The sequence below is a fragment of the chloroplast genome of Brassica napus (genome assembly GCF_020379485.1).
Source record: "Brassica napus chloroplast, complete genome".
Taxonomy (NCBI): domain Eukaryota; kingdom Viridiplantae; phylum Streptophyta; class Magnoliopsida; order Brassicales; family Brassicaceae; genus Brassica; species Brassica napus.
The window spans coordinates 110,001-125,000 of NC_016734.1; the positions used below are offsets into that span (position 1 = coordinate 110,001).

Here is a 15,000-nt window from a genome sequence, read left to right on the forward strand (position 1 = left end):
TATCATTAAGAATTTCATCTTTAGACCAAAAACAAGCAAGGGGGGGAATACCACAAAGTGAGAGTGTTCCTACTAAAAAGGCAGTTTTTGTAATCGGCACATGTTTTGTCAAACCACCCATAAGAATCATATTCTGACTTTTATCAGGAGAATAGCCAACTATAGCTTCCATTGAATGAATAATGGATCCAGATCCTAAAAACAACAAAGCTTTCGAATAAGCATGAGTAATCAAATGAAATAAAGCGGATCTATAAGACCCCATACCTAGAGCTAACATCATATAACCCAGTTGAGACATTGTAGAATAGGCTAAACCTCTCTTAATATCTTTTTGAGCAAGAGCTAAAGTGGCTCCTAAGAGTACTGTTATTATACCTATCAAAGATATTATATACATTATAGAAGGGATAACTATAAAAAGAGGAAGAAGACGAGCTACAAGAAAAATTCCCGCTGCTACCATAGTAGCAGCATGTATAAGAGCCGAAATAGGAGTAGGGCCCTCCATGGCATCCGGCAACCATACATGAAGAGGAAATTGTGCAGATTTAGCAATAGGACCCACAAATAATAGAAATGCACACAAAGTAAGGAATAAGAGATTTATTCTATTATTTAATATTAAATTATTGAATATTTCGAACAAATCTTGAAATTCGAAACTGCCAGTTATCCAATAAAGACCTAAAATTCCTAATAATAAACCAAAATCCCCTACACGATTGGTTACAAAAGCTTTTTGACAGGCATTCGCTGCAATAGGTCGTGTGAACCAAAAACCTATTAATAAATACGAACACATTCCAACTAATTCCCAAAAAAAATAAACTTGGATCAAATTAGAACTAGTAACTAATCCTAACATTGAAGTATTAAAAAAACCCATATAAGCAAAAAACCTCAGATATCCTTGATCATGAGACATATAATTATCACTATAAATCAGAACCAAAATTCCAACAGTTGTAATTAATATTGACATAATAGAAGTAAGTGGATCAATAAAGTAACCGAACTCAAAAGAAAATTCATTATTTATGGTCCAAGACCATACATTTTGATGAATGCAACTTAGAAAAATTTGTTGAATAGATAGATAGAGCGAAAAGATCATAACTATACTTAACAAAAAAATACTCAGAAACGTCCACATACGTCGAAGGTTTTTTGTTGCTGTCGGAAAAAGTAGAAGTCCAGCTCCGAGTAAAATAGGTACTGGAAGTGGAATGAAAGGGATGATCCATGAATATTGATATGTATGTTCCATAAAATAAAAAACCCTTTTTATTTTATTCTTAAATTTATTATTTCTTATTCACTGGTTTGTATATATATATATTTTTTTCAAAGGGGATAATAAAAAAGCGCATTTTTTCAAACTTAAATAGAAATTTTTTCGAATTAGTATAATCCTTCATAAACCTTTGAAAAGAAATATATTCAAATCAAAAAATTAGAAGTTATTAACTAATATTACTAAGTTACTGTAAAAAAAACGATTTGTCTTTTTTTTTTTTTACTACTAAAAAAAATTTTGATTTTATGCAGATACAGAAAAAGTGAATTATAATTCCGTATTACAATAATTTATATACATATATTAAGAATAGAACAAAGATTTACACGACAAAAAAATACTTAATATTAAGTATAAAAAAAAGTTATTTGGGTTTGATTATTTAGAATTATTATTGAATTATGGAATTTAGTGATTGTCTTCCAGTACACTAAGTGAGCTTTTTTTTTTCAAGAAATATTATTATAATCGATATTTTTTTTTACATATGAAGTGAAGAAATTTAATAAAATTTTTTCTAATATAATCTAAATCTATCAGTATAGATTAATTAAATGAGCACTCTTATACGGATTTAAAACGTTAAATACAAAAAATTTTTCAAGAAAAAGGGAAAAAATAGTTGGGTTTTAAACTTTTGAATGTCTGTTTTGTTTGAAAAATAATATATAATAAAATTTGAAAGAAAAAAATTACTCAATATGGAGTACGAAAGAATAGAATAATAAATGTCTTTGACATCCAATTATACCACTGAAAAACTTTTTTCATTTTTGAATGGCAGTTCCAAAAAAACGTACTTCTATCTCGAAAAAGCGTATTCGTAAAAAAATTTGGAAAAGGAAGGGATATTGGACATCGTTGAAAGCTTTTTCCTTAGGGAAATCGCTTTCTACAGGTAATTCAAAAAGTTTTTTTGTACAACAAAATAAATAAAAAACACTAGAATCATTAGAATTAGCCTAACGTAAAAACCAATTTTTTAGAATACATATAAATTAAAAAAATCTATAGGAACCAAAAAAAAAAAAAAAAAAGATAATATATATTTTTACAAAATATACGAAAGATTCCTATTGATTTTGTAAAAAAAAGGGGGGGTTATTACTTTCCCCATCAATAAAAAAATAAATAAAGATCTTGTATTTCCTCTTAACTAGGAAATACAAGATCTTTTAGCGAAATCAACAGGTTCTTTAAATTAATTTAAGTCAAAAATTTTTCACTTTATACCTTTAGGAATTATTATTTCTCTTAATTCTTATATTCTTTACTTGGAATCAAAGTTATAAAAGTATCTATCCACGATTAAGTGAATATTAGATACTAATAAGTAATAATATATGATATTTTTTTTAAGCGATCAAAAAATATTATGTTTGTACAATATAAAAAGATGCATGAAAATAGATATTTTGACAATTGTTGTTTTTCATTTTTCTTGAGCAACTTAGGCAAATTTTAGTTAAAATTTCTAAGGATTTTGGAGAAGTTTTAATTTTTAGAAAAAGCATTTTTTTAGTAATAAAATCAATTTTAAATTCCATTAAATTAGCTTCTTTATTTAAAATTTGAATCTCGACGATTGAGTAAAAACTTGTTAGTATTATTTTGAACAAGTTGCCGCTATGGTGAAATTGGTAGACACGCTGCTCTTAGGAAGCAGTGCTAGAGCATCTCGGTTCGAGTCCGAGTAGCGGCATAAGATCTTATAAAAGAGATATTATAAGTTTTATAATCAAATTAATACCCGACTTGTTTTCTAAAATCGGGTAAAACCTAGTATTAATTTATTAATTTTTAACAAATTTTTTATGATTTTTTCAATTTTAGAGCATATATTAACTCATATATCTTTTTCGGTCGTTTCAATTGTACTACTAATTTATTTTTTAACTTTATTAGTTAATTTAGATGAAATCATAGGATTTTTTGATTCATCAGATAAAGGAATCGTAATTACGTTTTTTGGTATAACAGGATTATTATTTACGCGTTGGATTTATTCAGGACATTTTCCATTAAGCAATTTATATGAATCATTAATTTTTCTTTCATGGGCTTTTGCAATTATTCATATAGTTTCCTATTTTAATAAAAAAAAAAAAAATCACTTAAACGCAATAACTGCGCCAAGTGCTATTTTTATTCAGGGTTTTGCTACTTCAGGTCTTTTAAACAACATGCCTCAGTCTGCAATATTAGTACCAGCTCTCCAGTCCCAGTGGTTAATGATGCACGTAAGTATGATGATATTAGGCTATGGCGCTCTGTTATGCGGATCATTATTATCAATAGCTCTTCTAGTCATTACATTTCGCAAGGTCGGATCTACTTTTTGGAAAAAGAATATGAAAAATAAAATGTTATTAAATGAATTATTTTCTTTTGATGTACTTTACTACATAAATGAAAGAAATTCTATTTTACTACAACAAAATATTAATTTTAGTTTTTCTAGAAATTATTATAGGTATCAATTGATTGAACAATTAGATTATTGGAGTTTTCGTATTATTAGTCTCGGATTTATCTTTTTAACCGTCGGCATTCTTTCAGGAGCTGTATGGGCTAATGAAACATGGGGTTCATATTGGAATTGGGATCCGAAAGAAACCTGGGCATTTATTACTTGGACCATCTTCGCAATTTATTTACATATTAAAACAAATAGGAATGCTCGAGGTATAAATTCTGCAATTGTGGCTTCGCTAGGTTTTCTTTTAATTTGGATATGCTATTTTGGCGTCAATCTTTTAGGAATAGGTTTACATAGTTATGGTTCATTTACATCGAATTAACTAAAACATTAACAAAAAAAGAAAAGAATCCAAATAAAAAAAATAGCATCTATTTTAGTAGTAAATCATCAAGAACCTTTTGAATCAAGTAGTACAATGATTCAAAAGGTTCTCACAATACAAAAAGCAAAGACTTCTTATTATAATTCAATTTAATGTTTTTTTTTATTTCCTGAAAACTATCCATAAAAATAATTAGATAAAATGGATTCGACCTTGTCACTTGCTAATGAGAGCACAAAATCAGGATAAATCCCAATACCAATTATGGGTAGAAGAATAGAGATTGAAAGAAATAACTCTCGGGGTCCAGAATCAAAAAAAGAAAAGTTTTTGGCATTAATTAACTTGTATCCATAGAACATTTGACGTGACATAGATAATAAATATATAGGAGTTAATATCATTCCAATTGCCATTACAAAAATAATTAAAATTTTTGAAATTAAGAAATATTTTTGGCTGGTAATTATTCCAAAAAAAACGATTAATTCGGCAACAAAACCACTCATGCCCGGTAATGCAAGGGAAGCCATCGATAAGATAGTGAACATTGTAAATATCTTTGGAATGGAGATAGCCATTCCACCCATTTCATCAAGATAAACAAGCCGGATTCTATCATAACTAGTTCCTGCCAAGAAAAAAAGTGCAGCGCCAATAAATCCATGAGAGATTATTTGTAAAATAGCTCCATTAAGCCCAGGATCCGTTATAGAACCAATACCTATAATTATAAAACCCATATGAGATACAGAAGAATAGGCTATTCTCTTTTTTAAATTACGTTGACCGGGAGATGTTGAAGCTGCATAAATTATTTGGATTGTACCGACTACCATCAACCAAGGAGAAAACATAGAATGAGCGTGAGGTAATAATTCCATATTGATTCGAACCAATCCATATGCTCCCATTTTTAATAAGATTCCAGCGAGAAGCATACAGGTACTGTAATGTGCCTCGCCGTGGGTGTCAGGTAACCAAGTATGTAAAGGTATAATCGGTGATTTGACGGCAAAAGCAATAAGAAATCCAATATAAAAGAGTATTTCGAGTGTGACCGGATAGGCTTGATTCCCTAATAGTTCTAAATTTAATGTTGGTTCGTTCGAACCATATAAACTTATACCTAAAACTCCTATTAATAAAAAAATAGAACTTCCTGCAGTGTATAAAATAAATTTTGTAGCTGAATACAAACGTTTCTTTCCACCCCACATGGATAAAAGGAGATAAACGGGAATTAATTCTAATTCCCACATGATGAAAAAAAGTAAAATATCCCGAGAAGAAAACGATCCTATTTGGCCGCTGTACATTGCTAACATCAGGAAATAGAATAATCGGGAATCCCGAGTAACTGGAAAAGCCGCTAAAGTAGCTAAAGTAGTAATAAATCCGGTCAGTAAAATCGTTCCTATAGAAAGTCCATCTATTCCCAGTCTCCAATAAAAATCAAAAAGATTGATCCATTTATAATCTTCGGACAGTTGAATTAATGGATCGTCCAGTTTAAAATTATAACAAAAAGCGTAAGTCGTTAGAAGAAGTTCTAAGATACAAATGCATATAGTATACCACTTATTAACTTTATTTCCCCTATGCGGGAGAAATAACATTAATGAACCGGCAGATATTGGAAAAACAACAATTATTGTTAACCAAGGAAAATCATTCGTGGTAAAGACAAGATACACCAGGTCCAAAGAACGCGTACTCAAAAAAATATATAAATAAAAAAATATAATTGAACTTTTTTGAGTACGAGTACTTGTCAATAAAAAAAATAAAATGTATTCCAAATTTATTCAAATCAGGTTTTCGGTAACGTATTAATAAGCTAGACCCATGCTTCGAGTTGTTTCATGCCATAAATAAACTCGAACGCTCAAAAAATCCGTTGGACAGGCAGATTCACATCTCTTACAACCAACACAATCCTCGGTTCTTGGGGCAGAAGCTATTTGCTTAGCTTTACATCCATCCCAAGGTATCATTTCTAATACGTCTGTAGGACATGCTCGGACACACTGAGTACATCCTATACAGGTATCATAAATTTTTACTGAATGTGACATAGGATCTATAGTTTTTTTAATGTCATAAATTTTCAATCTAGTAAACTTATAACTAAATGATATATTAAATTAAAATACTAGATGAAGCAATGATTTCTTTTAATAGAATTTTTTAATGAATTCTGGCTCAATTGGTAAAAAATGGGGCTAAAATACTTTGATTTCTTAAATTTTCACAAATTTAATCTAGTAAGTCATAACCTATCATATATGCAAATTTAAACCTATAATTTTTTGATTTATGCTACTTATTTAATAAGGTCGATTGGTTGATGCGAGTTGATTTTCTGTTACGATAAATTGACGAGACTATAGCTAATCCAATAGCTGCTTCAGCGGCTGCAATTGCTATAACAAAAATGCAGAAAATATCCCCTTTTAGTTGGGAATTATCAAAAAAATCAGCAAATGTTACGAGATTCATATTAACTGCATTGAGTATAAGTTCAAGGCACATAAGAGCCCTAACCATATTTCGACTCGTGATCAATCCATAAAGACCAATCAAAAATAAATAGGCACTCAAAACAAGTACATGTTCGAGTATCATTGAGCAACTCCTTATCAATTTTGATTCATTATCAATATGAATAATAAAAACAATTCACCGGATTCAATCAACTAGAATATAACAACAAAGTACGAATAAAAACTATATTAGGGAAAAAATTTCAAATATATATAAAATATAAAAATTTATATTTAAAAAATGAAATAGTATTCAATCAAATTGAATGAACGGAAAAAAATATCATAACATACACAAACACAAAGTTTTCTTTGGTCTTTACTAATTGGAACCTTTTTTATTGACGAGCCACAGAAATTGCACCTATCAAAGCAACTAAAAGAATTATTGAAATGAGTTCAAATGGAAGAAAAAAATCTGTTGATAAATGAATTCCTATTTGTTGACTATTACTTATTAAATCTTGTTCTAAAATCTGGTTTAATCTTGTAGTCCAAATAACCCCGTACCATGACGTATCGAGAATAGTAGAAATTAATGAAAAAAGAATAGTTGTACAAACCACTGAAGTAATCCCATTCCCAACAGTCCACAGATTGAAATCTATGGAATATTCGGAATCATTCATGAACATCACAGCAAATATGATTAAAACATTTATGGCTCCCACGTAAATAAGGAGTTGTGCAGCAGCTACAAAATGGGAATTTGCTAGAATATACAATAAAGATATACAAACAAGAACAAATCCTAAGGAAAAGGCTGAAAATATTGGGTTAGGAAGTAATACCACTCCCAGACCTCCTACTAGAAGACCAGATCCCAGAAAAACTAAAAGAAAATCATGTATTGGTCCAGGCAAATCCATTATATTATTAAAAAAAGAAAAAATAGAAATCCTTTTCATGACCTTATTAATTTAACCGGGGAATTTTTTTTTAATATGTTTCTAATAGAGTGAAATTAGAATCTAATGAATATTAATTGATGTAGATACAATTATTAGACAGTTTCGCTTTTTTATTCTAATATTTTCAACCTATCTATTTCAAGCAAGATAATAATTACGAAAATATTATATTAAAAGGATGAGCCTTAATACTTAATATTATTCTATAAATACAAGTTTTTAATTAAATTCTTTATATAATATAATTCAACAGTTTTGCATTCTTTTTTTAATAAAATTAATGGGTTTACCCATTTTTTGTTTGAGGTGAATTCAAAATTGTTCGAATAGTATAATCGTCAATTACTGACATTGGTAAACGCCCCAAAGCGATTTGATTATAATTCAACTCGTGACGATCATAAGTTGAAAACTCATATTCTTCAGTCATTGACAAACAATTTGTTGGACAATACTCAACACAATTACCACAAAATATACAAATTCCAAAATCAATACTGTAATTAAGCAATCGTTTTTTTCGAATATTAGTTTCCAATTTCCAATCAACAACCGGCAGATCTATAGGACATACTCGAACACATACTTCACAAGCAATGCATTTATCAAATTCGAAATGGATTCGACCGCGGAAACGTTCTGATGTTATTAATTTTTCATAGGGATATTGAATAGTTACAGGTAAACGATTTGTGTGGGATAAGGTAATCATGAAACCCTGACCAATATACCTTGCAGCTCGTAGGGTTTGTTGACCATAATTCATGAACCCGGTTATCATAGGAAGCATATTGTAATTATCTATGAATAATTTGATCTTTGTTTCTTTCTCTTGTTTAAAACAAGTAATGAATATCTTGGATTGATTTTCAATTTAGAGTGAAAAGAGTTGGAAAGAAGTTGTTAATAATAGATTACCAAGGGAAATCGGTAAAAGAAATTTCCATCCAAGATTTAATAGTTGATCCATTCTTAGCCTAGGTAAAGTCCATCTGGTTGCGATAGAAATGAACAAGAACAAATAAGTTTTAGCTAATGTAATAAAGATACCAATTGTTGTTCCAAAAATTTGATCCTTTTCAAATAGCTCCAGCATAGATATATACGGAATAGAAATATTCCAACCGCCTAAGTATAGAACTGTTACAAATAATGAGGAAATTAATAGATTTAGATAAGAAGCAACATAAAATAAACCAAATTTGATACCGGAATATTCAGTTTGATAACCTGCTATTAATTCTTCTTCCGCTTCTGGTAAATCAAAAGGTAACCTCTCGCATTCTGCTAGGGAAGAAATTAGAAAAATGATAAAACCTATAGGTTGACGCCACAAATTCCATCCCCAAAAACCATATTTTGATTGTGCCTCAACTATATCAACTGTACTTAAACTGTTAGATAATCCTAGTCGGTGATAACATTACTATTCTCACCGCTATTACAAAACCGTACATGAGGTTTTCGCCTCATACGGCTCCTCGGGGGCCGTAAATAAATATAAGGACCAGATTAGTATTATTTAGATGGATATGATGTGTTCTAAAATGGATTAAATAGAAATATATCTGGGGTCCCGAATTATACCAATGGAATTCTGTCTGCTCAAATTCTAAAACTAAAAAACGCGCTTCGGAATTCATCTCATCCTTTACAAATTTTAATTTCTATTTGTTGAGTAATAACTTAATCCTTTAATAAAGCACCCCTTGTAAAACTAAACCTAGGTTTTTCAGCCCGTCGTGTTTTTCAATTACGAAAAAGAATTAAACATCCTATTAGTTTCTTATTCATGATAGAAATTCTATTTTATTTTCGAAATCTATAAAAAAAAATATACTTGTTTCGTTCCTATTCTTCTTTCTTTCTTTTTTAGAAAAAAAGTAGGTGGACTTAAAAAAAAATAAAGGATTATTTCGTTTCTGATAGTCATTACATTTATCGGTGGATGGGAGCATACTCTGAATCGGAATCTTGGGGAGTACTGCCTGATAATTTCTACAAATTTCAAGCCCCAATTAACCTTCTTTTTTTGTTATCTTATGTTATGCATAAATATCCTTTTCAATTTGGTTAATCTCTATTACAAATTCTTTGTGTATTTTGGTGTTTCTAACCATCCACGCGTTTTTACCTAATTGCCGATCACTTTGTAATATATGTATATGTATAGTAATTTATATAACTGATAGTGAAAACGTCATACGGTTAATATTTTTTTTAACCCGCTTCAAGCCCGGCTGACTAATCAACCAACCTTGGGGTAAAGCGATTCTTACGCTTACGTTTATTTCCATTTAACCTTTGTACATAGGAAATGAGACTTAATTTTTCTTTTTACTGCTAATTTCTGAGCAGTTTTTTTTCACTCATATATAACTATCAAATTCAAATTCCTTTTATTAAGATAAACCCGAAAGATAAATATATATATTCCGTTTTTTTTTTCATTTTTTTTTTATCTAGAAGAAACGGAATAAACCTTTCTGTTTCAACGAATCGCACGTAGAGATATTGATAAAACACATAGAGTTAATGGTATTTCATAACTAATCGCTTGAGCAGCAGCTCGCAGACCACCTAAAAAAGAATATTTATTATTTGATCCATATCCTGACATAAGAAGTCCGATCGGAGCAACACTTGAGATGGCAATCCATAAAAAAATACCGATATTGAGATCCGCTAAAACAAGGTGATTGCTAAAAGGAATTACTGAATAACTTAGTAAAATAGAGATAACTGCTATAGATGGTCCAATACTAAATAAAGGAGTATTTCCTCTAGATGGACGAAGATCTTCTTTGAAAAGTAGTTTTGTCCCGTCGGCTAAAGCTTGAAGAATTCCTAACGGGCCGGCGTATTCAGGTCCAATACGTTGTTGTATCCCTGCAGATATTTCTCTTTCTAACCACACAATTACTAGTACACCAGTTATGATTCCCAATACAAGAGAAAATATAGGGACAAATATCCATATGAGTCCATAGACCTCTTTTAAAGATTCCAATCTAAGAAAAGAATTTATTGTTTGTACTTCTGTTGCATAAATTATCATTTTAACGATCAACTTCTCCCATAATTATATCTATGCTACCGAGTATCGTCATAATATCAGCCAATTTCATTCTTTTAACTAGTTCAGGAAGAATTTGCAAATTAATAAAACCCGGCGGTCGGATTTTCCATCTCCAAGGAAAACCACTTTGATCTCCTATGAGAAAAATTCCCAATTCCCCTTTTGGAGCTTCAACTCTTACGTAAAGTTCTTGTTTCGATAATTCAAAAGTAGGGGAAGGTTTTTTACTAATGAATCGATATTCAAAATCATTCCACTCTGGATTCCTTTTTTTATCAAAGCCTCTGCTTTCTAAATTTTCATAGGGACCCCCCGGAAGTCCTTCCAGAGCCTGTTGAATAATTTTGATGGATTCTGTCATTTCGCTAAGTCGTACTAAATAACGAGCTAATGAATCTCCTTGTTTTTGCCACTGAATTTCCCATTCAAATTCATCGTAAGACTCATAACGATCAACTTTACGAAGATCCCATGGTATTCCGGATGCGCGTAACATTGGTCCGGATAAACCCCAATTTATTGCTTCTTCCCCACCAATAATCCCAACGCCTTCAACTCGTTCTAAAAAAATAGGATTTCGTGTAATAAGTTTTTGATATTCAACAACCTCTGTTAAAAAATAATCACAAAAATCCAAGCATTTATCTATCCAACCATAAGGTAAATCCGCCGCTATTCCTCCAATACGAAAAAAATTATGCATCATTCTCATACCGGTGGCAGCTTCGAATAGATCATATACAAATTCTCGTTCTCTGAAAATATAGAAAAAGGGAGTCTGTGCCCCAATATCTGCCATAAAAGGGCCAAGCCATAACAGATGAGAAGCTATACGACTCAATTCTAGCATAATTACTCTGATATAGCTGGCTCTTTTAGGAACTTGAATATTTCCTAATTGTTCGGGTCCGTTTACTGTTATTGCTTCTGTAAACATAGTAGCTAAATAATCCCACCGCGTTACATAAGGTAAATATTGTATAATTGCTCGGTTTTCTGCAATTTTTTCCATTCCTCTGTGTAAATAACCCAATATGGGTTCACAATCAACAACATCCTCACCGTCTAGAGTAACAATTAAGCGAAGAACACCGTGCATGGATGGGTGGTGAGGTCCCATATTGACTATCATAAGATCTTTTCCTGTAACTGGTCTCTTCATAAGTTTTTCCTTGATTCGTTCTGGTATGAATTAGATTGCTGAAAAAGAAGTTTATTCAAAAATTCAAGATCTAAAAAATTAACTAATTCACAATTTTGGAATTTAACGAGTTTTTAATTCCCGAATATTCAACTGATTAATTAATTCTTTATAACGTACTCTATTTTTTTTTGACAAATAAGCCAGCAGTCGTTGACGTTTTCCCAGAATTTTTCGTAGACCTCTCTGAGATAAATAATCTTTTCTGTGCAATTCCAAATGTGAAGTAAGTCTTCGTATCTTATTAGTGAAACTGACTACTTGAAATTCAACAGATCCCTTGCTTTCTTCTTTTTTTTCTTGAAATGAAATGAATGTATTTTTTATCATAAAAAGAAATCCTTCCCTTTTTAATATGAATTGAAAGATATGAATTTTACTGATCAGTAATAATAATGGTAGTTTTTTTGTACAAGGATCCGAATTTAATTATCAACTTATTAATTCTTAATTTTATAAAAAAAAAGTTTAAATTTCGATCTAAAAAAGGAGGATTTTAAAAATTTATTTATGAATTCGCTCTGAGTGGTATCTATGTCATTAATTCAATGAATCTCATGTATAAAGATTGAATTAAAAAAAATCCCTCACATTTGTGCATCCAATTGTTTTCATATACCGTAACTTATATTATATATTGTTCATATACCGTAACTTAATACTATATATATAGTCAAAATATAGTAAAAAGGATCTACCATTAATGCATTTGAAATCGCGTATACATGTGTATTCTTATCATACTGAAATGATTTCCATTAGTCGTATTAAACCAATAGCGATTCATACAAGCTAAATCTTCTAATCGAAAATTGGGCCAAAGAAAGGATTTTAATTTAATTAGGTTTTTTTTATCCTTATCAAGATCTTTCTTTTTATTCAAAACTGTGGTCAAGTTTTGAATATTTGTATCAAATTTTGAATTTCTATCCCTTGCATTTTTTTTTTTTAAATTGAAACAAATTAGAATTCGAAATTCTTTACGTCGTTTAGGGGATAGAATAGTTTCAGGGACAAAGAAATTTAAACTTTTTTTTTTATAAATATAGCTTTTTTTTTTTGATCTTTTACTTATTTTTTGTTTATTTTTATGAACCAATGAAATCCCGATGGTTCTATATATAATAAGTTGGCCGTCGTTTTTTACAGACAAACGAACAGGTTCAACAATCAATATTCCTTTTTTCATTAATTTTGAAAAAGTGAAATTCTTCTCAATCATTAGAATATCTAAGCTCATCTCTCCTCTTTCAATACAAGATATCGTTATCTCGGTTGGATTTTTTAGTCTAACCAAGAGACAGTATGCTTTTACATTATTGAGGATTTTTTGATTAAAAAAACAATTCCATCGCAATTGAAAACGCGAATACCTTTTGAGAAATAAGTCAAGTTCCGCTTCGGTATTGCTTTTTGGTTTTTTTTTATTTTTACGTTTTTTTATCTTCGATTCTGTATAATTTTCTTCAATATTTTTTTCTTGCTTTGATAGAGCTGATTCCGTATTTATTTTTGTTTCTTTATCTGATTCAAACTCTTCTTGACCTGCTGATTCGTTTTCTTCTTTATTTAGATTAAAAAACCGAAGGAATTTTTTTTCGTTTGATGGTATAAAACCTTTTTTCTTTAGGGTGATCTGTTTATTCACATTTTTTGTTTCATTAAAATTGAAAAGAAGTGATTTAATTGGTATGACCCACGGTTTCATTTTATATGTACTAGAAAATAAGAAAAATTCTGGAAAGAAAAAAAAGTCAAAATTTGTTATACGAGGATTTAGTATTTCTTCATTCATTCCCATCCAATCAAAAAAATTTATTTTTTGATTGGCAAGACTCGTCTTAGTTATTTTATAAATTCTTTTATAATTCTTAACTTTAGTTTTAATATATTTTTTTTTACTCCTAGTATCAAGCTCAATATTTACTTTTTTTCTAAACCAAAAGTTGAGAATTCTCCAATCCAAATATTTTCTATGCAAAATTTCCCCTATACTGCGAATATTATATTTTTCTAGAAAACAAGAGATTAAAAAATTTTCTAGGCCTGTAGACATATCAAAAAATTTTTCTGTAGAATGAATAGATTTGTAGCAAAAAAGATTATATATAGAATCCTTTTTGAAATTCTGTTTATGTTTTGGATTGAAAAATAAGTTAGCCTCACAAAAATTTTGTTTTTTGTAATTATCAAAAATTTTTTTTTCGTATGAATCCACTTTGTTTAAACTTGGATTTAGAACTAGAGAGTCTTGGTTTAGTTTTTTTTTCCATTTTTGGGTTACTAATCTAGCCCATGCAATCTGAGGTAAATTATATTGAGAATGACTTCGTAACCAGTTTTTCCATTGATTTATTTCGGAATTTAAAAGGGTTTTATCTTTCCATTCATAATGAAAGATTCCTTGTTCTTTAAAAAAATCTTTTATTTGATTCTTAACAAAAAAGGATGTTATGTATATGTTATATTCAAAAAAAGACTTTAATTTAGAAAAGTTACTAACTTGAATTTGTGATAATTTGTAAAATACATATGCTTGTGATAAAGAGCATAAGTCATAACTAAAAAAATTTTTTTTTGATATGAAATTTTTTATAGTCGAAATAAAATAAATGGTATTTTTTTTTTTTTTTTTTTCTCCATTTTCCTCATTCTTGTAAATATATACATCAAGAATTTTTTTTGTTGAATCAACAAAAAGTTGTGTAGTAATTCTTGGAATATTAATAATACCTAGAAAAATAGAAATAGACAGTTGTTCAACGCAAAATTGAAAAAAAAAAAAAGATTTACGAATTAATCGAGTTTTTTTTTTTTTTAATGTCTGCCAACTTTTTTTTGATGACTCAATTATTTTAGAATCATAACACAGTTTGTTACAACTATTAGTTAGTTTTTCTTTTTCTTTTGAAATTTTTTTCGTTTGATTTCTGATTGTCTTTATTTTATCAATCACATTTTTTATTTTGTTTTCGCTGAGTGAAGAATTTGGCCACTCCGTCGATTTTTTTTGAACAGATAGTTCATGAATCATCTGATTACTCATTATTGAATCTTTTTTAGTTTCATTTAATTCATATATTTCTCTCGGGCCAACTAATGGAATTCTATTTCGTTTTGAAAGGTTTTTTTTTTTTTCTTTTAGAAAAAGCAAGTTTT

The 15,000-nt window shown here is 29.5% G+C and overlaps 12 protein-coding genes and 1 non-coding gene across 13 annotated transcripts in view; 3 read left to right on the forward strand and 10 right to left on the reverse strand. All coding sequences in view use genetic code 11, as the record gives it.

Moving 5' to 3' along the window:
- The window catches only part of ndhF (NADH dehydrogenase subunit 5), a 2,241-nt gene extending 971 nt beyond the window's left edge, over positions 1–1,270 (reverse strand). The window contains exon 1 of the mRNA in view: positions 1–1,270. This exon is cut by the window's left edge and continues 971 nt beyond it. Coding sequence (YP_005090000.1) covers positions 1–1,270 — 1,270 coding nt within the window.
- Positions 1,271–2,077: 807 nt separating this feature from the next.
- On the forward strand, positions 2,078–2,236 carry rpl32 (ribosomal protein L32). Its single transcript has one exon. It carries the CDS (start codon positions 2,078–2,080, stop codon positions 2,234–2,236), a length of 159 nt encoding a protein of 52 aa, YP_005090001.1.
- Positions 2,237–2,922: 686 nt separating this feature from the next.
- trnL lies at positions 2,923–3,002 on the forward strand. Its single transcript has one exon. It is a non-coding gene; the product is annotated as a tRNA-Leu (tRNA).
- A 112-nt stretch (positions 3,003–3,114) lies between these two features.
- On the forward strand, positions 3,115–4,101 carry ccsA (cytochrome c biogenesis protein). The gene has a single exon. It carries the CDS (start codon positions 3,115–3,117, stop codon positions 4,099–4,101), a length of 987 nt encoding a protein of 328 aa, YP_005090002.1.
- A 179-nt stretch (positions 4,102–4,280) lies between these two features.
- ndhD (NADH dehydrogenase subunit 4) lies at positions 4,281–5,801 on the reverse strand. The gene has a single exon. It carries the CDS (start codon positions 5,799–5,801, stop codon positions 4,281–4,283), a length of 1,521 nt encoding a protein of 506 aa, YP_005090003.1.
- Positions 5,802–5,936: 135 nt separating this feature from the next.
- psaC (photosystem I subunit VII) lies at positions 5,937–6,182 on the reverse strand. The gene has a single exon. The coding sequence runs from the start codon at positions 6,180–6,182 to the stop codon at positions 5,937–5,939; it is 246 nt and encodes an 81-aa protein (YP_005090004.1).
- A 244-nt stretch (positions 6,183–6,426) lies between these two features.
- On the reverse strand, positions 6,427–6,732 carry ndhE (NADH dehydrogenase subunit 4L). The gene has a single exon. It carries the CDS (start codon positions 6,730–6,732, stop codon positions 6,427–6,429), a length of 306 nt encoding a protein of 101 aa, YP_005090005.1.
- A 256-nt stretch (positions 6,733–6,988) lies between these two features.
- Positions 6,989–7,519, reverse strand: ndhG (NADH dehydrogenase subunit 6). The gene has a single exon. The coding sequence runs from the start codon at positions 7,517–7,519 to the stop codon at positions 6,989–6,991; it is 531 nt and encodes a 176-aa protein (YP_005090006.1).
- A 328-nt stretch (positions 7,520–7,847) lies between these two features.
- On the reverse strand, positions 7,848–8,351 carry ndhI (NADH dehydrogenase subunit I). The gene has a single exon. It carries the CDS (start codon positions 8,349–8,351, stop codon positions 7,848–7,850), a length of 504 nt encoding a protein of 167 aa, YP_005090007.1.
- Positions 8,352–8,435: 84 nt separating this feature from the next.
- Positions 8,436–10,619, reverse strand: ndhA (NADH dehydrogenase subunit 1). Its single transcript has 2 exons — positions 10,068–10,619; positions 8,436–8,966 (listed from the first exon to the last, which is right to left on the reverse strand). The coding sequence occupies exons 1-2, from the start codon at positions 10,617–10,619 to the stop codon at positions 8,436–8,438; spliced, it is 1,083 nt and encodes a 360-aa protein (YP_005090008.1).
- Position 10,620: 1 nt separating this feature from the next.
- ndhH (NADH dehydrogenase subunit 7) lies at positions 10,621–11,802 on the reverse strand. The gene has a single exon. The coding sequence runs from the start codon at positions 11,800–11,802 to the stop codon at positions 10,621–10,623; it is 1,182 nt and encodes a 393-aa protein (YP_005090009.1).
- A 102-nt stretch (positions 11,803–11,904) lies between these two features.
- Positions 11,905–12,171, reverse strand: rps15 (ribosomal protein S15). The gene has a single exon. It carries the CDS (start codon positions 12,169–12,171, stop codon positions 11,905–11,907), a length of 267 nt encoding a protein of 88 aa, YP_005090010.1.
- A 370-nt stretch (positions 12,172–12,541) lies between these two features.
- ycf1 (hypothetical protein) overlaps positions 12,542–15,000 on the reverse strand; it is a 5,313-nt gene continuing 2,854 nt past the window's right edge. Inside the window, exon 1 of the mRNA in view lies at positions 12,542–15,000. This exon is cut by the window's right edge and continues 2,854 nt beyond it. Within this exon, the coding sequence (YP_005090011.1) occupies positions 12,542–15,000 (2,459 nt within the window).